The sequence below is a fragment of the Camelus ferus genome, chromosome 3 (assembly GCF_009834535.1).
Source record: "Camelus ferus isolate YT-003-E chromosome 3, BCGSAC_Cfer_1.0, whole genome shotgun sequence".
Classification (NCBI taxonomy): Eukaryota; Metazoa; Chordata; class Mammalia; order Artiodactyla; family Camelidae; genus Camelus; species Camelus ferus.
Genome location: NC_045698.1, coordinates 53651193 through 53675998, shown reverse-complemented (window position 1 = coordinate 53675998; position 24806 = coordinate 53651193). Strand labels below are relative to the sequence as shown.

The 24806-nt window shown below is 36.7% G+C and overlaps 1 protein-coding gene across 6 annotated transcripts in view; it reads right to left on the bottom strand.

The window, feature by feature from the left end:
• Nucleotides 1-24806, bottom strand: part of MSH3 (mutS homolog 3) — a 137730-nt gene that overhangs the window by 58009 nt on the left and 54915 nt on the right. For 5 of the 6 annotated variants that reach the window (XM_032475184.1, XM_032475159.1, XM_032475174.1 and 2 more), the window contains exons 11-14: nt 24236-24320; nt 21765-21874; nt 11138-11270; nt 652-839 (exon numbers count right to left, since the gene is read on the bottom strand). In XM_032475184.1, the coding sequence (XP_032331075.1) occupies nt 652-839; nt 11138-11270; nt 21765-21874; nt 24236-24320 (516 nt within the window). The remainder of the gene's footprint in view (nt 1-651; nt 840-11137; nt 11271-21764; nt 21875-24235; nt 24321-24806) is intronic. The other variant, XM_032475189.1, reaches the window with a different exon arrangement.

Sequence of the window (24806 nt, the reverse complement as noted above, 5' to 3'; positions counted from 1 at the left end):
AGACCAAAGGGTGGGAAGTCAGGAAAACAAGGTTGTAATCTCAGCTCGTTAACTAAATATTTATGGGTCAGTTTCTTAATATCTTTGAAGAGAGACAAAATTTCCCAAAACATCATTTTTGTTTTTCAAGTTCGTGAGTCTCACGGTGAAACCAAGAGATGAAATTAAATATTTGTAGTTTATTCAGAAAATAAACACAATGTAAATACTGTCAAATCTTTTTTCTTATATATAGAGTTCTTTGTGTGATGAATTGTGAAAAAATGACTACCTCTAAACGGATACCTTTGCTTCTGTAGTTTCTGAATATAAAGCAGATCATCTCTAGACATCTAGCAAATAAGCATAAGATGCCATCTGCCATCTGTTTTTAGATTAATAAACTGCTACTGTTTGCTCAGCCTGGATTTTATCTTTTCATCACCTGACACCTGGAGAAGTCCTACATTTGTTCTGCATGACAGAACTGCCTGAATTTTAGGCAGCAAAGTGTTTTTTCCAGCTATAATATAGAGCCTCTAGTATCCAATCATATTTGTACTTTTACATGCAACTTCTCCTATTACTTCTAGGGAAGCTTAACCATCTACACATCAAATGGCAAATACATTACTTTCACCGCTAGAAAAGAACTAAGAATCTGCTACTTACTTGGCAGCTTGTTCATTAAGTATCTTTAAGTAACGGTCCACTGGACTGAGGAGTTCGGGAATTTCTAAAATAACTGATTGGAGCAACTCTGACTGAACAAAGGAATTAACAGCAGGTACCAATGTTTGAAATTCTGACTTCAGGTAATACAGAGTTTTGACAATCAGGAAGAACTCTTGGGTAGAACACTGAAAATAGAAATATTTTTTTACCTAAATAGCATAAGATACATGAAAATGAAGTTTAGTCAGTGGTCCTTTTAAAGTTAGAATCAGAATAAAAGAAAATTTTAATGTATTGTATAAATTAGTTAATTGAAATCAAATACTGTTGATACCTCCTAAATGTTAAATCAGTAGTTTAAACATTTTATAAAATAATAGTTTAAAGCTATAAAGAAAATAACCTGAGTCAGGGATAGGAAAGCCAATACTTGCTTGGTATTTTAAAATTTAAAACATTGACCATATAACAAAAATTGACCATATAACAAAAAATACAGTAAACAATGTCACAAACAAAAAAGAACAACTCTGGGGAAATAGCTGCAAAATACAGATAGAGCGATAAAGGGCAAAATTCTCCCTCGTATAATGAGGTTTTGCAAATTGACATATGAAAGGTGAATAATCCAAAGAATAATGGCCAAGAAAACTGAATATGCAGCTCATAGGGAAAAACGTCCAGTAAGCATATGATTAGCTTCACATATAATTATGAAAAGCAAATTAAAATGACAAGGTAGTGTTTTTCACTTATCAGAATGTCAAAGATTTAAAAGTTTGATAATAGCTAAGTCACACAGGGTATGAAAAATGACATTTTTATATACTATTAGTAAAGGCTTAACCTTTTTGAAGAGCAATCTGTCATAGATTCGTAATAAAAAGTGCATATACCCTTTGACTAAACAATTGCATTTTTAAGAATTTAACAAAATACGTTTCACAAGTAGTGAAAAAATATGTGTATTTGAATATTTATAGTAGCAGTGTTGATGATAATATTAAAAAGTGACTAAAAAACAAATATCTAGCAACTGAGATCTTATTAGGAAAAACTCATTCAATTTAACACTATAAAACAGTTAAAAAACTAAGATGTCTGTAAATACTGATGTACAGCTTGATACGGAATTTCATATCAACATATATTGAATATACACAGTATATTTTTACACTATGTACTATATATGTATTTACACAGTAAAATTTCATTTGTGATTCTTTAAATTATATATATTATTCTACTGAAATAAACGCGTAAATTGAAAATTTCTGGAAAGGTACACATGTAACTTACTCCAGTTACCTCCGGGTACTGGATATGCTGGAGGGTAGTAAAGGGAGACTTTCTACACTTTATTTTACATCCCTGGATGCTGTTGTAATTTTCTAACATGACATGAATAATTTTTTTTTGAAGTTTTGGATAAAGAAAGTGACTCAACACATGCATGTGATTTCACTCTATCTTGAAGCTATAGTCCAGGATTGTTTAGAAAGAAATGAAATCTCAAGAATAATTAGGAGAAAAAAATAATAGCAACAGCCCCTTCAAAGTTACAAAGTAAATGGACAAGTGGTAATCGACTTGGAAGACTCAGGATATCTGAATCTCAAGCAGATCATGAGGAAAACTAGGACCCAATTTGAGTTACACCAAGAATCCTAAAAGACTCTGGAACTGGTGGCATAAATTACCTTTGGAAGTGGAAGCTGTGGGTAGGGGAGTTGGGGAGGGGAAAAAACAACTGGTTGAAAGTGAATTCAAGGGGGAAGAGTATAGCTCAAATGGTAAAGCGCATGCTCAGCATGCATGAGGTCCTAGGTTCAATCCCTAGTACCTGCTTAAAAAGATAAAATAAATTAAATAAATAAATAAACCTAATTAACTACCCCCCCCAAAAAAGAAAGTGAATTCAGCAGCCATTAAATCCCTCAGTCCCTATTCCTCGCCATGCCACCGAGCAACCACCATTTTCCTACCTCACAGAAGACTACAGGTGACCACTGAACAACATGGAGGTTAGGGGTGCATACCCTCCACACAATAAAAAATCTGAGTATGACTTTATAGTCAGCCCTCCGTATCTGTGGTTCTGCCTCCAAGGATTCAACCAACATGGATCATGCAGCATTATTAATACGTATTTAATGAAAAAACTCTGAATGTAAGAGGACCTGAACAGTTCAAACCCATGTTGTTTAAGGGTCAAGCATAATTTTATTTTCAAGAGAAAGTAAAACATGGGTATCTCAACTAGCTTCAGGTACAGTGAAGGATGAGTGTACACCAGAATTAAGGGATTAAAGGAATGATTGCGAACCGAAAGCTGAGATTCCTGGCTATCCCTATTTAGCTCCCAGAATATTGACAGCCATTTAGAAGGCCAAAAGAATCCCTGGGGAAATCTCACAAGCATAAGAGGAAAAATTCTAACGATAGCATATAGCAGGAATTCTCCCAATAAATGAACCATCAAGGTCACTCTAGTTCACCCCCTATTTTGCAAACCACATTCAACTACATAGATTTTGCTATCAGCATTTTAGTCCTCCACTCTTTAAAGATGATCAGATTAAAAAGTCTAATGAAATGCAAAAACTAAAACAAATAATCAACCAATCAATCAACCAACAAATACAAGCAAGAACAGAGCCTATACAGGTAGAAGAAAACTTCTAAAAAAGAAATTGAACAATATCCTCAGTTAAACAGAGAATATTGAAATAAGAATATTGAAATAAACAGAGAATCATGAAATAAGAATGACATGCTATTTTCTTTTAAAAAAGAACTTTCAGAGAACAAGAAAACAACCAAAATTCATAGAAATTGAACTTGAAAGCAGAAATAAAAAATGCAACAAAAGAGGTAGAAGATCAAGGTGATAAAATGTCTAAGAACGCAAAGCAAAACTGTAAAGAGATGAAAAATACAGAAGAAGGTTTGATAATCAGTCCAAGAGATTCAATCAACTCAAATAATAGAGTTGCAGAAAGAAAGAAATCATCAAAAAAAGTAATTCAGAAAAATTTCCCAGAACTTGGTTGCCAGATTAAAAGGGCCCAATACAATGGATTACAATGGAAGATAAACAAAACTGGTAAACCTTTAGCCAGAATCATCAAGAAAAAGAGGACCTAAATTAATAAAATCAGAAATGAAAAAGGAAAAGTTACAACTGACACCACAGAAATACAAGGGATCATAAGAGGCTACTATGAGCAACTATACGCCAACAAAAAAGGACAACCTAGAAGAAATGGACAATATCTTAGAAAGGTACAATCTGCCAAGACTAAACCAGGAAGAAACAGAAAATGTAAATAGATTAATTACCAGTAATGAAATTGAATCAGTAATTTAAAAACTCCCAACAAACAAAAGTCCAGGACCAGATGGCTTCACAGGTGAATTCTACCAAACATTTACAGAAGGGTTAACATCTATTCTGAAACTATTCCAAAAACTTTCAGAGGAAGGAACACTTCTGAACTCATCTGATGAGGCCACTGTCACCCTGATACCAAAAAACCAGACAAATATATCACAAAGAAAGAAAATTACAGGTCAATATCACTCATGAATATAGATGCAAAAATCCTCAACAAAATACTAGTAAATCAACTCCAACAATACCTTAAAAGGATCATACACTATGATCAAGTGGGATTTAACCCAGGGATACAAGATTTTTCAATATCCACAAATCAATGTGATACACCACACTAACAAACTGAAGAACAAAAATCATATGATTATCTCAATAGACACAGAAAAAGCTTTTGATAAAATTCACCATCTATTTATGATAAAAACTCTCCAGAAAGTGGGCATAGAGGGAAATACCTCAACATAATGAAGGCAATATATGACAAACCCACAGCTAACATCATACTCAATGGTGAAAAGCTGAAAGCATTTCCTCTAAGATCAGGAAGAAGACAAGGATGCCCACTTGCCCACTCTCAGCACTTTTATCCAATACAGTTTTGGAAGTCCGAGTCACAGCAATCAGAGAAAAAAAAAGAAATGAAAGGAATCAAAATTGGAAAAGTAGAAGTAAAATTGTCACTGTTTGCAGATGACATGATACAGGAAATCCTAGACACTACCAGAAAATTACTAGAGCTCAACAATAAATTCGGTAAAGTTACAGGATACAAAATTAATATACAGAAATCACTGGCATTTCTATACACTAACAATGAAATAGCAGAAAAAGAAATTAAGGAATCCACCCCATTTATGATCACATCAAAAAGAATAAAATACCTAGGCATAAACCTACCGAAGGAGGCAAAGGACCTGTACTCCAAAAGCTGTAAGATACTGACAAAAGAAACTGAAGGTGGCACAAACAGATGGAAAGATACATCATGTTCTTGGATTGGGTGAATCAATATTGTTAAAATGGCCATACTATCCAAGGCAATATACAGATTCAATGCAGTCCCTACCAAATTACCAATGACATTTTTCACAGAACTGGTACAGAAAACTTTTAAAATTTGTATGGAAACACAAAATTCCCTGAATAGCCAAAACAATCTTGAGAAAGAACAGAGCTGGAGGAATCACGCTCTCTGACTTCGGACTATACTACACTACAAAGCTACAGTAATCAAAATAGTATGGTCCTGGCACAAAAACAGACACATAGATCAATGGAACAGGACAGAAAGTCCAGAAATAAACCCAAGCGCTTATGGTCAATTAATCTGTGACAAAGGAGGCAAGAATATACAGTGGAGAAAAGACAGTCTCTTCAATAAGTGGTCCTGGGAAAACTGGACAGCTACCTGTAAAAGACTGAAATTAGAGCATTCTCTAATACCATACACAAAAATAAACTCAAAATGGATTAAAGACCTAAATGTAAGGCAAGATACTATAAAACTCTTAGAGGAAAACAAAGGCAGAACACTCTTTGACATAAATCAAAGCAGTATTTTTTTTCAAACCAGCTCCTAGAGTAATGGAAATAAAAGCAAAAATAAACACATGGGAACTAATTAAACATAAAAGCTTTTGCACTGCAAAGGAAACCATAAACAAAACGAAAAGACAACCTACAGAATGGGAGAAAATGTTTGCAAATGACATGACCGACAATGGACTAATTTCCAAAATATACAAACAGCTCATACAGCTTAATATGAAAAAAACAAAACAACCCAATCAAAAATTGGGTAGAAGATCTAAATAGACATTTCTCCAAATAAGACATCCAGATAGCCAACAGGCACATGAAAAGATGATCAATTTAGCTAATTATCAGCGGAATGCAAACCAAATTACAATGAGGTTATCACCTCACACCAGTCAGAATGGCCACCATTAAAAAGTCTACAAATAATACATGCTGGAGGGGGTGTGGAGAAAAGGAAACCCTCCTACACTGTTAATGGGAATGTAAATTGGTGAAGCCACTATGGAGAACAGTATGGAGGTTCCTTAAAAAACTAAAAATGGACTTACCGTATGATCCAGCATATATCCTGAGAAAACTATAATTCGAAGAGATACATGCACCCCAGTGTTCACAGCAGCATTATTTACAATAGCCAAGACATGGAAGCAAACCTAAATGTTCATCAACAGATGAATGGATAAAGAAAATGTGGTGTATATATATATACAATGGAATACAACTCAGCCATAAAAAATGAATGAAATAATGCCATTTGCAGCAACATGGATGGATTTAGAGATTATCGTATTAAGTGAAGTAAGTCAGACAAAGACTAATATGGTAACATTTATACGTGAAATCTGAAAAAAAAGATACAAATTCTATCTACAAACTAGAAACAGACTCACGGACATAGAAAACAAACTGTGGTTACCATAACGGGAAATGGGGGAGGGATAGATTGGCAGTTTGGGATTGATGGATACACATTACTATATGTGAAGTGGATAAGCAGCAAGGACCTATTCTATAGGACAGGGAACTATATTCAATTTCTTGTAATGAGCCGTAATGGAAAAGAAACTAAAAATGTACATATATGTATGTAGCATGTATGTATATGTATAACTGAATCGCTTTGCTGTACACCTGAAACTAACCATGTAAACAGACTATACTTTAATAAAAAATAAGAATAAAAAAAAACCTACATCATGGCAAATCATCATAAATTTTAAAATACTGAGGACAAAGAGAAAATCTTGTATTTCCAAAAGGGGAGAAAAAATGGGGAAAAAAGTCACAGAAAGAATCAGGAAGCAGTATGACTTCAGACTGTTTAACAATTATAGTAGAAACTATTGAAGAAGACAATGAATACAAAATTTTGAAGGAAAATAATTTATAGCCTAGAATTTTATACCCAACCTACCAATAAAATGTGAAAGTAGGAAAAAAAAAAAAAGACATTTCCAGACATCAATGTTTCAAAACATCTACATCCTTTCTTAGGATGCTTCCAGAGAATGAAGGAATAAACCAAGAGGAAGTCATGGAATACAGAAACAGAAGAGTCAATTCAAGGGAAATAAAGTGAATCTAAGAAAATAGCTATTCAATCATTATAGAGGGCAACGAGTCCAGGATGAATCAGGTCAGATGGCTCAGGAAAATGAAATTAACAGACTATTTGATGAAAATAAACATCATGAAGTGAGAGGACAACGCAGGCTTGAGTGAGTAAGTCCACATAATAAATAGTGATATACATAAAATGGGTGAGTGCTGACAACATGTTTAGAAAGACAATTATTAACTATAAGGAATGAAGTAAATTATGCAGAAAAATGTGAAGTTAGGTCCAACTGAACAAAAGCTGAGTTTGAAGTCATATTATAAAGTACCTCTTCTCCAAAGAGGCCACTGTTTGCTGGGAAAGATACACATAGGAAGCTGCACTATTTGTATAAATGCGCAGCCTAGAAATAATTTATAGTCTAGAATCGGCCAAGAGTCAATTAATGATATATTGTAACAAGAGTAAAGAGCTAAAAATAAACATTTTCAATAGAATTTTTGAATAATAATCTCTTATAATCACTGTAATTTGTTAGGCAAGAGAGGGATTAATTTTTCACATTCAGGGGTTTAATTTTTCATGCTCAGGTGTGATGCAAAGTTTAAGTCAGCAACAGAAGCAATGTGAAAACTGGAAGTGCCTGCAATCAAGCCCTAAGTGCCCATAGCAGGGTGGCTGTCAAACTTCTTAAGTAAAGCAACTCAACGGAGCATCAAGAAAGCGGAGGATAAGAGTAAAGCAGTTGCTGCTGGAGTCACTCCTGTTCAGCCCCATTTCCAGCAGCAAGCTTCTCTGTGGAAGAGCTTTAGAACACATGCACAAAAGCAGGAGCGGGTCCTCACAGGGCTGGAAGAACCCTAGCCTAAGCCCCATTACTGAAAACACGGCTTTGGGCTTCTGCTAGTCTCGCTAAGAAACTATTCTTGCTTACAAAACTCTGGAAACACTCTCCCCTTCAACATTTATCAAGTGCTACAATCCTTTACATGTATTCACCAACCTCAGCAGTTATACATCATTTTCTTACAAAATAGTTATTGAGCAGTTAATACAGATTCCTATGACTAGCACTATTTCCTAAGATTTAAATTTGAAGTCTTACTATCAAAAGAAATGTTTATTTTATTTCAGAGTCAGCCTATTTGGTATCCTCTCTTATTATCATCATAAAAATACCTATTTGTCCCTGTTCCAGGGCACTTTCCACACAGCCAGATGGCCCAGGCTTACCACTTCCACTACATCCAAACAGTGTTTCTTACCATTTTGAGAATTTCGCATAATTGGCACAGTCTGTACCCAGGATATCACTCACCATTTGGTGCATACAGCAGAAGCTTACTTAGAGTAATTTAATGATAAAGAATAGACATGTGTTTGATGTGTGTTCCAAGAGCCAGCTAACTAATCTGTAAAAATTTGGTTTAAAGCATTCAGACTTCCTAAAGTTGGTCTGTTACCAAATCATTTCTAATCTTCACTTTTCAACAATCTTTAGGCACATTCTTGTGTAAACATTAAAACAGCAATAAGGAATAGCTTCTGAGTTAGTCATAAGCTCCTTTACTAAAGTACAGCTTGAAACTAAAAGTCATTCCTGCTCTGCATATTGGTTACTTTCAAAATGAATTAGATTCTATACCATATATCTCACTTACAGGTGGAATTTAAAACAAACAAAAAAACCTGAATTCATAGATAACAGAGCATGGGTTAGTGGTTGTGGCGGATAGGGAGTGTGGGCAAAATGTGTGAAAGTGGTCAAAAGGTACAAACTTCCGTTGTAAAATAAATAAGTCCTAGAGGTGTAATGTACAGCATGGTGACCACAGTTACTAATACTGTATTATATATTTGAAAGTTGCTAAGAGAGTAGGTCTTGAAAGCGCTTATCAGGAGAAAACAAAAAAACTTTGTAACTATGCCTGGTGAAGGATGTTAACTAGACTTTAACTAGACTTACTGCAGTGATCATTTTGCCACATATACATAAATAAATCATGACATTGTATACCTGAAACTAAAGCTGTGTATCAATTATACCTCAATTTTTTAAAAAAAAAAGAATTAGATTCTGACATTTACCAGAGTTTTTAGACTTTTATGAATACACAAACCTTATGAAGTGCAAATATCAAAGTCTGGTTTACAGAGAAGCAGGAAAACATAACAGAAATCACAGTGGCATGGAATGATGATGCCATCTTGATGCCTTGGGTACTCTGACTCAGCTCTTTTGATTAGCAATTGATAATTTTTTCAGCTTTGCTCCTATTTTCTTTTGAGAAAAACAAAAATCTCTAACATCTGCCAGTGAATCCTTTCAAGTAGTGAAGGCAATGTGTTTGGCAATCTGTTGCTTGATGAAGGGAAATAAGCACTGATTGTCAGCCACTGGGACAAGGATACCAAATAATAAATGATATGACATCCACTCTGTAACCTCAAAAAAGTCAACTGCAAAACTTTCAACTACCAGGACAGCCTCTGCTATTGCTACCAAAACAACAACACAGTGCACCAAGCAATGGTACAAGAGGCTCCACCAATCCCATAGCCAACTCACACATTTTTCCCCTAAGGATAATTATTTCCCCATTTCAGCTTGTTCTTTCTCTTCAAATTTAGCCAAAGCATATGGAACAGTTACATAAGTTCCTCTTGGGCACTGCAAGTATTCTCAGAAGCAGTACTTATTATTCTAGTAAACCTTTGTGGGGGGAAAAGTCCTAAAAAAAGGTAAAGATATATGGGAAAAAAAAAAAAAGAAAAAGACTAATGTTGGACAGAGCTAATGTTTGTGCACATAAAAATTGTTCTACAGTAAAATTATTAAATTGGCAAGGATTCACACTTGGGCAAAAAAATAAAATTTGCTTAAGTAGGGGATAACCAGGAAAAAAATGCAATGGTATTCAAAACTGTTACCATATAAAAACTGGTAGAGTCTAAAAATGTAAGCTACTAAAAACCAAATCAGAGACTCTGGTTTAAATATGAATTCTGTCACTTACTAACAAGTTACTAACCCTCTTCTTAGCATCATCAATTTACCCAACGCAATGCAAGTTGCTGTAGCATTATAAACAGTAATAAACATAATTTCCCATAGGTAAGAAGATAAACCTTCTCAATCTCATTAAGTTTTGTTTTTACAAGGAAAAAGTGTCTCACGTATGTTAATGACTTCTGCACTTGGTAAAATACTATAAAAAGTTTATTAACAATTATAAATATAACTAACTGATAACTTTTTAAAATCTTAGATATATTTTGAAGATAAAGGAAATTATTTCTCTAAGTTTGGAAAAAACCTCGCTTGCTATGGCTATGACTTAAACTGTAAAGCTTAAGTGACGAAACTCAAAATAATGCTTTTCACTTACTTTCAATATCCAAACTTGTCTGCATATTAATACCACCACAAATATTTTACTAGCAGACTCTTCCTTTGGTTAAGTCAAACAAGAAGCTGTTCTATGGTCAAAAGAAATACAGCTTCTCTTTTTAAAAGTAGCTAATCTAGGAAAATTTCCTGGTTTTTACTTATTTATTTGTTTATTTAATTGGGGGAGTAATTAATTTTTTTAATTTAATTTATTTTTTAATGGAGGCACTGGTGATTGAATCCAGGATCTTGTGCATGCTAGGCACGCATTCTCCACTAAGTTATACCCTCCCCTCAACTAAATTTCCTATTTTGATGATGGTCCACAGTCTGAGGACAAACAGAAGAATGTTCTACATTGTAACAGAAGGGACCCATGTGTTGCTGTAGTTAACAGATGTGGGCAAACTTTACTTTTTATAATGCAAAAACTGGACTAACCTCAATTTGGGCAAATTTTCTAAGGATTCTCTCATGTTACCTGCAAGATTTTACAAAGTAAAATAATAAAGCCTTAAGGAGTTTCTCTTTAACATCTGATGTCCTCAAGGTGAAGAATATTATTGGTTTTAATAGATTTCATTTCTATCACACTTACTCTTTTGTGATAAATGCTACAGAGGCCTCGCTCTAAGTCGGGCAATTTACGTAGATAATTTTCTATGTGACCAAGCACACTGGATTCTGAATGGAGAACTTCAGATACAGCATCAAGTCGAGCATTTATTTCCCTGTGAGAACAGAGTAATGGCAATTATCAGATACGTTAGGAACTCAGAATGCAGACATTTCCCACTCTAATGGCCAGCACTTGACAGCAGCCACTTAGAAATACACAAAGGAGACTCTTCCTCCTTATCTCTGGCCCTTCCCTGCCCCTTATCATTTGAATTTAAGATCAGGAACCATGCAAGGAAAGTCTTTAGCTATATGGGGCAGAGACTGGTTCCTTAAGTCTTCCTTTCCTCCAGGACAAACGCAGAAACTACATTTCCCAGTCTCCTCGGCAGTTAGGTATGGCCGTGTACCCAAGTTCTAGCCAATGAAACGTGGGTAGGAATGATTAAGCCACTTCTAACCCTGGCTCATAGAAACCTCCCATGAATCTTTCACATTCACTCCCCCCGCCGCCACATTCACTCTTTTCCCCTTTGTCAAGTGAATGGTGAGCCCAGGGCAATTCTGTGAGCCACCTGCTAATTCTGTCAGCCTGGGTCCATGAGCAGAGCAGAAAACCCTCCATTCCCACATTAGCTACCAAATGAACTTTATGTTAGCAAAAAATTAACTTCAAATGTATTTAAACCACTGAGATTGAGGATTTATTGGCTACCGTTGCTTGTATACCTGGCTAATATAATAAGTCTACAGTGGGCAGCTGAATTTTCTACTCTGACAAATGACTGACCATCTCAGTCAAAAAAACAATCCATCCAGCTAACCAAACTGCTCTGAGAGAAGGCCTGGTGGTGCTGGCTGAACTGATCAACTGTCTAACTGAAACAGGATTAGGCACATAGCCTGAGCCAAGAAAGTACTGAGGATAAGACATCAGGAGACACGGGAGGCCAGTGCTGCAGGAGTTTATTAATGACTACACCCAAAGTAATGGGCTGCTGGGGAAGAAATGGTCAGACCCGACCAATGTAACATGGAAACCTGACTGACAATGTGCCCTAAATGAGCTGTGGCCCCTCCATCATGTATACATATCAAATACACTAGGTATACACTGGCCATATGTGGTATTAAAGACTGCATTGTTAAGTTTGAGATGTCTGATATCCAGTGGATAACGGGACTTTGGTAAAATTTTTTTTTTAATCAATGAACAAACACACGCAAGCAAATCAAAGAATGAACTGACATTTGCAGAGAAATGAGGACATCAGCTACTGAATACCCTTTTGTCTATCAAAGTCCTATTGATACCACACACACTGATGTGAAGGTCTGATCTGATGATGAAACCTTACATCAGAATCCTGCCTAGATGAGTATTTTGCAATTAGTTGAGTGATTTTACCTTTGTTTTCCGTGTAACTATCCTGTAAGGTCGTGCCCATTCACGATATGGATACTAACTTCAGGTCTCATTTTTGCTCCATTTTCCTCTGGCTCATCCTCCACTATGTAGAACAGGCATTTGGTTTAACACAACAAAGTAGAACAAGCCAGAGCTTCGTAGACACACAAACTGGTTTCTCCATTCTCAGTGGGTGGCCTCTTAAATCTATTCACTTTCTTTCCATGTCTGCTGCCACTACACTAGTCTAAGTAAAAATCATTTCTCACAAGACTACTAAAACAGCCTCCTCACTTTCCTCCCCACATGCACTTCTGTCCCTTTTTCCCATCCATTCTCCAGACTGTAGCCTGAGAGGTCTTTCTAGAACCCAAATCTGTTCATGCCATACCTCTACTTTAAGCTCATATCAATGACTTGGAATTAATCTTAGATTCAAATCCAGAATCCTTAACTGACTCATAAGACATTTGATCCCTGATCACCTCACGAGTCTCACCTCAGATCACCTGTCACTTTATTAAATTCACTCTAAGTTGCAGTCAGACTGAACTCCTTCCAGTACCTGGGTCACTCCAAGTTCTCTGACATCAGGGTGTTCTCATTTGCTACTCACTCTACCTTGAAGACTCTTGTCCCCTTTCTTACCATCTACCTGCTTCTACTCTGTTTGGCAAACTTCTACTCACCCTTCCTCTGAAAGGGCTTTCGAGACTTACTAGACTAGATTTAATCCTTTGACGTCCCTTTCCATACCCCTCTCTGTTTTCTTTCCTTGGTGGAACTCATAACTGTATATTAGTTCTGCACTGTCTCTTCCACTAGACAGTAAGCTCAGTGAGAACAGGGAACAATTCTTCATTCTCATAGTTCTGGGATCATGATACATGTTCAATAACTAGTTGTTTAGTTCAATTCAATTTAATGCCAAAGGCTACAAATAAAGTAAATCAAGATGAGGTGAAAATATAAAAAATTAAATTTTCTATGCGTAAGCTTGTTGTGATAAAATAAATCAATGTCTTATCCTAACGTTTACCCAAAATGCTACACAAATATAAAGTTTTACTTTAATAACTCACTTGTGCATAAATGAAAGATGACACCAATGGAAAGAGACTAAGCTGATGCTGCAGATGGTATGAGGACAGATAAAACAATGCCATCTGTGAATGTATAAGACAGCCAGATAGCTACTCTCTCAAAAATTATAAAGGCTGTCTGAGACATGGAAAGATAAAAGCAAAAGAGATAAATAAAAACCTAAATCATATTTATGAAGTATTCCGGAAGACTTTTTAAAAAATATTTTCTGGGAAAATATAAAGGTAGTGGCTTTCATTTTAGGCTCACGACAAGTAGCACAGACAAAAGCACGTTCACTGTGAGTCATTTTCATTTTAACCCAGTCTTCATTTTGTTGGGGAGGTAACAGCTCAGAGGTTAAGAATTTGGACTGAGAAGGCAAATGACGTCAGTTCAAATCTAGGCTCTACCATTTTCCAGTTATTTAGCCTTGTCCTAGTTTCTTCATCTGTAAAATGGGAATAGTAAAGGTCCCTAATTCACACAGAATCGTTGCATTAATTCAATAAAACAATACAGGGGTGGGAGTATAGCTCAATGGTAGAGCATGTGCTCAGCATGTGCAAAGTCCTGGATTTAATTTCCAGAACCTCCATTAAAAAAAAAATTCCAATAAATCTTTAAAAAAAAAAAAAAGAAAGAAAGAACTAATACATACACGCACTTAGCACAGTGCCTGGTACATGGTTAACTACTCAATACTCTGTAGTTGTTGCCATCCTCATTATTATAGTAATCTTTATTTGGTTACAAAATCTGTTTGATAGGTACTACAAAGAACAGCACAGGGGAGGGAGAAATAGCACTCAAAATATAAGCTTTAGTTAGACAAGTTTTAAGGCATAGCTATGCAAAAAGGTATTTTGTGCAAAGTGAACAAGGAAGGATTATATTCGAAACCTAGTCCTGGGATCTCAAGTGCTGAATATTACTGCTAGTGATGACCTGAAGTACTGTGCTGATTGTTAGCAAGGGAACTGAGAAGGAATGCCATAACCAATTACAGATGTCTAACATGGTCAGGAAGAGGTGAGAAGGAGAGATGGTGTGTGACACTGTTTACTGCAAATGTCTCATCACTGGGGCAGCTAAAATTCCACTTTAATATCCTACAAGCAGATCAGAATGCAAATGAATAAAAATGACTTCCAGTCAAGTTTTTTAAATAAAATAGCTTGCATACCTTAGAACTGTTCTTTAATTAGCAGGTGTAAGAAGACTTTCCAAATAACTGTAATAAAATAATAAGCCAGACCACCAGAAGAGAAAACAATTATTTTGGTAAAATCAGTGAGAGAGATGTGGTGATTGTGACAGTCAACAAAACAGGAAGTAGCACTGTTAATTAAATGATGCTAAAGATATTATTCCCAGATGCCCTACAGTATTCTACAATTGATCTTACCACATGACACCTTCTAAACAAATGAAAAGAGGACACCTGAGTCATTCGTTTCATTCCATATGACAAAACACAATGGACCTGTGGTCCTAGAGATGATGAAGATTCTTTATTACCACCAAAGATCCAACGACTAAATGTGGGTGTCAACAGGAGTCCTTCACATTTGAAGGTGAACTGAGTGATGACGTTAGTATCTGTTGCGTGTGGCTGCCACTTAGAAACACAGTGTGTGACCCATAGCTACTGCTATTGTAAGGACATGTGTTGAGTCTACCTACTAGTTGCTATTTGTGGAGATGCCACTATAATTCTAACACAAGGTTATTTGGGGAAGGAAAGATGAAATACTGGGGAGAGGTTGGTTTTTTGTTGTTTGTTCTGATTTTTTACTGAAAAGTTTGCTCTAAAGACAGATGACATAAAATGAGTAAATTAAATTCAGACATTAACACGTTAGTAACGAGATATGGCTAAACCACCTACCCAAACAGCTTTCTGGTAGAAACATGAATCACAGACCTTCTCCTAGGGCCTAACCATCATTACTTGAATCTACTAGCTATGCCTTTCACATACACCATTATTCATTCATTCGATGAACAATTACTGAGAGCTTATCAAGTACAATAGCAGAAATAAAAGATGGAAGGTGAAAGTGTGATAGTAGGAGCTAGAAAGGGAAGCAGGGAACAGGTCATGAGAGTAATGCAGACCACATAGGATCCAGACCTTATCCTGAATTCAAGAGGAACCAATGGCTAATGTTGGAAAAGACAAGAACAGTGACAAAAAGACTGGTTAGAAGGCTGTTTGAGTAATCCAAGGGAGTGACCTTGATGATCTAAACTCAGTTGGAGGATATAGTCATGGAAAGAGCACATAGTTTGAAGAGATGTTAGAGAGGTAAAATTAATAGGAGTTGTGACTGATTAGATAAGGAGGCAAGAATATATAAAGGAGAAAAGACAGTCTCTTATTCAATAAGTGATGCTGGGAAAACTGGACAGCTACATGTAAAAGAATGATACTAGAACATTCCTTCACATCATATACAAAAATAAACTCAAAATGGATTAGAGACTTGTATAAAGACCTGAGACCACAAAACTAGAAGAGAGCATAGGCAGAACACTCTGCAACATAAATTGTAGCAGAATTTATTTTTAGATCTCCTAAGGGAAAATAAATAAAAGTAAAGATAAACAAATAGGGCCTAATTAAACTTAAAAGCTTTTGCACAGCAAAGAAAACCATCAACAAAACGAAAAGACAACCTACTAAATGGGAGAAAATATTTGCAAATGATATGACCAGTAAGGAGGTACTATCCAAAATATAAAAACAGCTCTTATCAAAATATCAAAAAAAAAACAAAACCAACTATCAACCAGATTAAAAAATGGCTAGAAGACCTGAATACACATTTTCCCAAAGGATATACAGCTGGCCAACAGGCACAAGAAAAAATGCTCAACATCGCTAATTACCAGAGAAATGCAAATCAAAAACACAATGAGGTATCACCTCACCTGTCAGAATGGCTACCATCAAAAGTCTACAAATAACAGAAGTTGGAGAGGATGTGGAAAAAAGGGAACCCTCATACACTGTTGGTAAAATTGTAAACTGGTGCAATCACTATGGAAAATAGTATGGAGGTTCCTCAAAAAAACTAAAAATGAACTACTATGTGATCCAGCAATTCCAATGTTGGGTATATATCCAAAGAAAATAAAAACACAAATTCAAAAAGACACATGCACCCCAATGTTCACAGCAACATTATTTACGATAGGCAAGAGATGGAAGCAACCTAAGTGGCCATCAACAGATGAGTGGATAAAGACAATGTGGTATATATATACACAATGGAACATTATTCAGCCATAAAAAAGAACGAAATTCTGCCATTTGCAAGAATGATAAACAAATATCAATCATAGTAAGTTTTATAAAATATCTAAAAATGATACAAAGAGCAATTTAGATTAGGAGATCAAAAAAAGCCTCTCTGAAGAAGTAACACTTTATAATAAGATCTCAAGGTAAGGAATTAGCCACATAAAAATTGAAGAGAAAAGAAAGAACATTCTAGATAGAGAGATGACCAAATAAAGAGACCACAGATGAGAAAAAGCTTTGGGATGCACAGAAACCAAAGGAGGCAAGAGTGACAACAAACACATGAATGAAAAGGGGAATCAGACAGAAGAGTCATGCTCAAGAATTTTAATTTTATTTGAAGCATGATGGATAGCCAATAAAGAGTTTAAGGCAGGGGAGTGACATAATTCAGTCTTTATGTTCAAACAAGAGATCAGTCAGGAGGACAGTGCAGCAGTCAAGTGGGAATTGATGGCAGTTTAGATCAGGGTGACGGCAGTCAAGATGGCAAGACATGCAAGGACTCTGGATTTATTTTAGAGGTAAAGGCAACAGGACTCAGTATTAGATTGGATGTGGTTGTCAAAAGGAAATGTCCAGAATAACTCCCAGGTTTCTGGCTCAAGCAACTCATTAGATGGAGGGGCTGGATCCTAGAACAGGGAAACCAGGAGGAGGAACAGGGATGAACATGTTAAGTTTGAGATGTCTGTGATACACCTATGTGTTTAGGAATCCAAGTTGACTATACAAGTCTGGAGAACAGAAGAGAGTAAGGGCCAGAGACACAAATTTGGGATTGTTTACATTTTGCTGTTCATGGTAACGGGAATAGATCAGTTAGTTCATAGGGGTAGAGGAGAGGGTAGGAGAGAGTGAGAAGGTAAGAGGAAGAGAGAGGAGGCTAAGGGAAGGAAGAAAGCTGAGCTCCTAAGGTTCAGGCCTCAGGAACCCCATCATTTAAAGGATACAGAGAAGATGAAGAGCGAGCAAAGGAAACTGTGCTGCAGCAGCCAGCAAACTAAGAGGGAAACTAAAATGAGTAGAAGTTACCATTTTAGAAAAAGGAACAGGCTGTACAAAGGTCCAGAAATAAATTACACCTCAGTGTGTTGTGAGAACTGTAAACAGTAGACAGCAAAATATAATCAGATATACACTTTAAAAAAAAATCTTTGGGTAATGCAGATAGAAATAAAGAAGGGCAAGACCAGAGGCCTGGAGATGCTTAGTTTCTTCAACAAACAAAAAGCCTTTCATGAAGACTTTCATCTGACTGCCTTTCATAAAAAGTGATTTTATAAAAAGGCAAGATGATGTAACACTAGCCCTTGCCAAAGATTCAATGTTTTCATCATTGATTAAACAGTTCCTCCACTAGAAGGGGAAGAACTGATTTCTCAGATTCCCTTTGTGGTTAATAATCTGCTGTTCTCCACATGTGTATGCAAACACATGCACATGCATGTACGTACACACACACACACACAAACACACACACACAGAGCTGTATTTCCAAGAAATCATTATCTCACTGAAGGAAATGCTTCATTTTCAATTTGTCTTGCAAACACAGATTGAACGTTTCCTGAGGCAGAGATGTTCCAGCAGATGTGTGGGTCTGGAGCTGCTGGAAATAATGGTGACTAAGTCATCGGCAAATGAGTTATAGGAGAAGCCATGGCCACAGATAAGATTCCAAGTAGTGCTGAAAGTTAAGAATCAGCCCCGGAGGGAACTACGGGTAACATCGACATGTAAGGTGCAGGCAGAAGAGGTACCCATGGAGAAAATTCTGAACTTACTTTGGTTTAATATTTCAAGATACAGAGGAAGGTACTGAATCTTGAATACTTATTTTAAGATGACCAAATCTGCCTTGGAAATTAATATTTTACCTAAAGTTTTCTGCCCCTATCAGATATTTACAAGCAGAATTTGCGTTTTGGGACTTTCTGACAAAACCAATAAAGTACATATGGTGAGTATATAAAACACTGACAAGATCATATCAACTCAAAGAAACTGAAGAAATTCGAAGATGGAACCTCAAAAAAAAAATGAATTCAATATAACTTATTTAATTTTAAAAGGTCTTAGGACTAATGTCTTGCCAACATGACATGCATTTATAAGAACGGGCCAGTGACCTACAATGAAAAATCTTAACTAAAATTAGAGAACTGATAAAAAGCATAGGTCTCAACATATAAGAAAATATAACCTATTTAGAAAAGGCAGTGTGGTTTTAGTAGAGTAAAATCCTGTCTCAATAACCTAAGTGCATTCTTTGAATCAGTCTGTAAATATAGGGTAAAAACACTTTTACCTTATAGAAAGTCATTAGAAAATTTTGCACCAAAGAGGCCATTTTGTAGTGGGAACGGAAAATCATCTGAAACTTGAAACACTTGGTCCTGAATTTATGAACTGTGTGACTGCCTGGGAGCTGAAAGAGGCTAAAAGTATAAAGAAACGATCCTAAGGGCTTCTAATTCCTGGGTGACTGATAAATAATGGGCTCTTGGAGACCTTTTGGAAGATCCACCCTCGATCTTGCTAAATTCTCTTGTCACTAATTATTTGTTCTATAAACACTGTGATTTCACTATAAAAGAAAATCAGCCCTAAACTAACCACCTTTGGCTGCCAATGTCAGAGAGAGAACATTAGCCTGGATGAACCACTGACGTGACTAGCATGGCACCTATGTTAGTGTTAAAAAAAAGCCAACAGCAACAACAAATATAGAGCTGAACCACTGAAAAATCAGCTGAAGATTTTCTCTATGTATTTGTTTGGAATAGGATGCATATGCAATTAAGGTTTAACTGGAATTCTTTTGAAGTGAATTTTAATGGATTAGGAAGCCTAGAGTTTCAAAACTGTGACCTAAAATAAAAATTGCAAAGGAAGAAGTTTTGTGTGCTTGTTTTCAGCTCTATACATTTTAGGCTGGTCTAAAGTACATACTTGAAAGCATCAGAGTTCAATGCATGGTGTACTTTCTCTCAGCCTTTCTGAGGAGGTTGGGTCCTGAGGGATACATGATCAGGCCCACAAAGAGCATGCAACATGGTCTACCGAAGTTATCTCAAATTAATCTTGCTTATATAAAATAAATTTAACAGAAATAAAAATTTTGATTTACATGAAAAAGTCTGCTAGCAAGTCTGTTTCTGCTGAATATTTCAATCAAGCAAATAAAATTTAAGAATTGTGTGGCTGCTTAGACAGATGCCTTTCTATCAGCCAGGAGACACCCCTTATATTGCTGTCCACAGACTGCAGAAAACCATCTTGTCTACTTTTGCTCCACAAATTACTTTTATCTCATTTGAATACTGAACCAAAGTAGACACTTCCATTTTCAGAATTTCTTATCTAGTCAGTTTCCCCTGTCTGAAGGTCTTCATGATCAAGAAAAGAATTGTCATGACCCGCTAAAGCTGAAGTGATTTAGTCATCATCATTATCAAAACAATGTCTTAAAGCTTATGACTAACAGTAACGGCACCTGCTGTCCTTTGCCAAAGATGTCTGTTTACCAAGCACAGTGTAAAATGCAGCCATCAATGAGGCTGTTGTGCAGTTTAAAAGATTTGGTGTACATAAAGCCCCTAGCATAGTGCTTGCTATATGACAAAGAGCTCAAAAAATGGCAGTTAGGTTTACTGTCTCATCTTATTCCTTACGTCAACCCTGGGAGGTGGTACTGCAGCACTGCAAAGGTGAGAACATGTTGGGCGGGGGGTGGCAGGCTGCCAGCTTGGTGGGATTGAGTCACCCAACTGACAGCCCACACACAGCACCACCACCACAACTCTCTCTGGTCGTCCCTATGGGAAGCTGTTCAGGACGGAGTCCATGCTGGTTTTAAATCTAGGCTCCACCAGCTGTGAAACAAGTTACTGAAGTGCTTTGGATCTGTTTACTCATCTCAAGGACCCACCTCGGAGGATGATTTTGAATATTAAATAAAGCACAATAAATAACAGCATTCAGTCAGTAAACATTAACTGGACTCCTCCTACTAAGTGACAGACACTAGTCACAGTTCCCAAATGCATCGGCATGTCAAAATCATCCGGGGAACTCCTAAAAATTCCAACTCCCCGGCCACACTGGAGACCAATTAAATCACAATCGCTGGGCGTTGGATACAGGCATCAGTATCTATGACACTTCCCAGGCGACTCCACTATGCAGACAATCTTGGAAACCACTGTTTTAGGCACTAGGCTCACCTACCTTCCCTGAAAGCACTCCTCGTCTTCTCATTCTACTTTCCTCAACATTTCACACCTAACCCCTCTTTCAGATTCCTACTGGTACTTCTTTAGTTCAGGTCCTCAGAACCTCTCTGTGAACTTGCTAACATGCCCCTCCAAAACCATTTTGTCGGCTCCCACACACAAGCCCAGCTCTGATCCTATCACTCCCATGGGCAGAATCACTGGATTAACTTCCTCTGGCTACCAGCTCCTCAGCCTGGCCTTCAAAGTCCTCCACGGAAGGTAGCCCCTCTCCCCAGCCCCTTTCTCCCTACTCCCTGATGCTGCTGATGATCCAAACCAACCGGATAACTCACTTTCCCCAGGCCGACTCCATGTCTTCCAACCGCAAGCAAACTCGCTCTTGGGGACAAGGAAAAATTCCTCAATATTAGACAGTCTATTGCCAGATACAAATTAAAATCTTCCCCAATTTAAAACTGTGCTCTTATAAGCCATGGTAACCTTGGTTTTAAGGAGGCTAACATACCTTTCATTTCTTAATTTTATATAATTTCATATTAAACACACAAAAAGGAATTGCTTTTACCTTAATTTAAGGAGTGGTTGGGTCACCCACTTCCTTAACTTCCGTCTCCCAAATGAAGTTCTGGTATGGTCTAAAACCCAAAATAAACTTCCTCTGGTTTCCATGTCAGTCTAAGAAAGACCAGAAAACAAGTTTTATTAACTAGACAATGGTATTTGTACCAAAACCACTAGTTGTTTATACTCCCTAATTATTCCATATACACTAATTTTAAATGTTACATATGCCTAGCATAAGATACAGCTCAAAACAGGTGTTCATTTAATGTCTGATGAATATATATACACACATATATAAACACACAAAGGAAAGATACAGTCTATATGTAGTTTTTAGTTAACTAACAATACAGTATTGAGAAGTTTCTTTTGAAACATCTTAAAAATATAACTGTCTTCTTTCCTCCCTTGGGAAGCACAGTGAAGATAATTTGATTTTCCTTTGGCAGTTCAGGATCTCCCACTGCCTAAGAGCTGCCGTTCTAAAGACAGATCCTCCCATGTCAAAACTGAAAAAGGCTCAGGAGGGAAGTGGACCTGCACTGCACTCTAGGAATGCATCCTGGAAGGGTCTGACTTTAGTCTGTTTTATTAAATCCTTAGCAAAGGTTTATCTGTCTATGCTTTGCCACTTTAAAGTTAAGCCATAAAAAAAATTATAATTAACTAGAATGGTAGTTAATTTTAACCAAGGTTTCACTGTAGTACAAAATGTCTATTAACAGGTTTAAACTGTATTGGGAACATCAAATTGCAGTTTTCACCTGAATTTTTTTTTTCCATTTTCCTTTACTTTAAATCAGCAAGCAAGTACTTAACAGAACACCTCTTGTGTGCTCAGCAGTATGGCTGGCAAAGGTATATTAAGACATGATTCCTCCCTCAGGGCACTTATATCAGAGTGTGGGAGAAGAGACTCCTAACAAGGACCCAGTGCCACCTGGCAGAAATCAACTACAAAAGGTGTGACATAACTTCCCCAGGCCTCAGGAGCCGAAAGAGAGCAGCCACAGAAGCTGCAGCGGTCACGGAAGGAAGGCTCCCTGAGGATGGGCTGGGAAGGCAGAGCTGACCTCTGAGGGGATCCACATCAGTGACTGCACCATCCCTTCTGAGACAAGAGCCTGACTGGCCTGACCACAGAAAGGGTCCATGAAGAGGATGGTGGAGGGGAATCACTCTCCAACTACCTGGCATCACTGGGGAAGCAGGCTCGGACAAGAGAGGGAGAGTGGGAGAGACCCAAGTCCTGCTACATCTCAGCTCTCCCTGACACCCAGCCCCTCCCCATGACCCCTTTCCACTGCTCCACAGTAAGGAGGCCAAAGCTGCAGTGCAAAGACAAGCAGAAGATGTTAATTCTCAGCTTCCATTTCTCCAAGGGCCCAAGTCCTGATAAAGAAAGGGATTTTAAAGGGTATTTTGATTATGGATGATTTTTGCCTTAGGCATTTGATTTCAGAACCAACTCCACTGTAGTAGGATTTGAACAGGGAGGATGTGGCAGAAGAAAGGAAAGCTTGAAATGCCAAGGCGGAATCTGCAGGCTTTGACTATAGGCTCTTCTTCACCCAAGAAATATCCTTTTATTCTTACTACTTGTTTCCTAACCCAAGGATGTATATAGAGTTGATGAGAAAGACTTGCCAGGAAAAGACTCTCAACTTCCGGATAACAGAATGACAAGATAAAAATGTTTTTGAATAAACGGAAGGCTGACTCCAGTATGCAAGAACAGCCTGGCAGAAGGAGAAACCGAGTGAGAGAAACTAGCTAGCTATACACAAATCCAGGAGTCAGGAGAATAAATTCAGCATTTACTTTAATTCACAGCAGTGGTAGTAATTCACAGCAGATGGTTCAGCTTTTCCACTACTCAAATGACTTGGAACTGCTTTTTATTTTTATGAGTTTTTTATAAGAACATTAGTTTTACAATACAACATCTCACATTTTTAAGTGATAACTTAATAAATGAAAGCAATCATTTTAATGTCTTCATTATCTTCCTCACTCATCAGTAAAGGGCAAATAAACAATGATGGAAGTTTGTGAAATGAACTACTATGCATTTAACAGTCAAATTGAATATTGCAGTTACTTGTTTTATATACTGAATAATGAAATAAGACTGCAACACTTCAACAAAAAGTTAAAAATATGTAGAAAAAGATAACCAAGCAGACCAGAAAAATCTACTTCACTGAATTCCCAAAGATGATGCCTTTCCAAAGAAATATATGATATAGAAGTTGTCAGAACAGGCATGCTGCTTCAATCATTGACAAGCACAGCGCTATAGCTCCCAATGTAACCCCCAAGTAAGTATTTCATATATTTGACTCTCCAAAAAGTGAGCACTATCAGCTGAAGACAACACTGTTCACCTGCACTCCTAAGAACACACTGCTACCTATCCCCCATTTTTTTTTGAAACCCATTTTGAATCAAATAGCCCTATGTTTACCTGACCTGATTCTGAAGGATTTCCAGGTTCCTTAATGTTGTTCCATTAAGTGTCATAAATTCCACTTCTCCTGACAACTGTTTAAAATTCCTGTAAAAAGAATGAAATATGAACCATGATATAAGTGCATAAAGAAATAGGGAAACTAATTTAGGCTTTAGAAATATTCAGTAACATTATGATAAAAGTTAGCCCTTTGCTAGGAAATCAAACCAAAAAAAGCAAAAACAACATTCATTAAGATACTGTTTTCCATCATTGCTGGTACTTAGGTAAGCTGACGTGAAAGGACAGTTACTCTCACAACAAAAACAAGAATAAGGAATGGAAGTAACAGTACCAACAATTCTTAATTTTTTTTTTTTAATTTCCAGTAACAGGACCAAACATAGTCTTTTATCACTGGCAGAACAAGTGGTGGTCTCTTCAGGAAAAGCTATGCAATTTGCTAGAAAAATATGTCAAGATACTTAAAAGCATCCTTCTTTTTCTTTAGCATGAAGTCATTTTGATAAACACTTTAAAAGCTTTTAATTAATATTCTGATACGTGCAAATATTATTTAGTCTATAATTA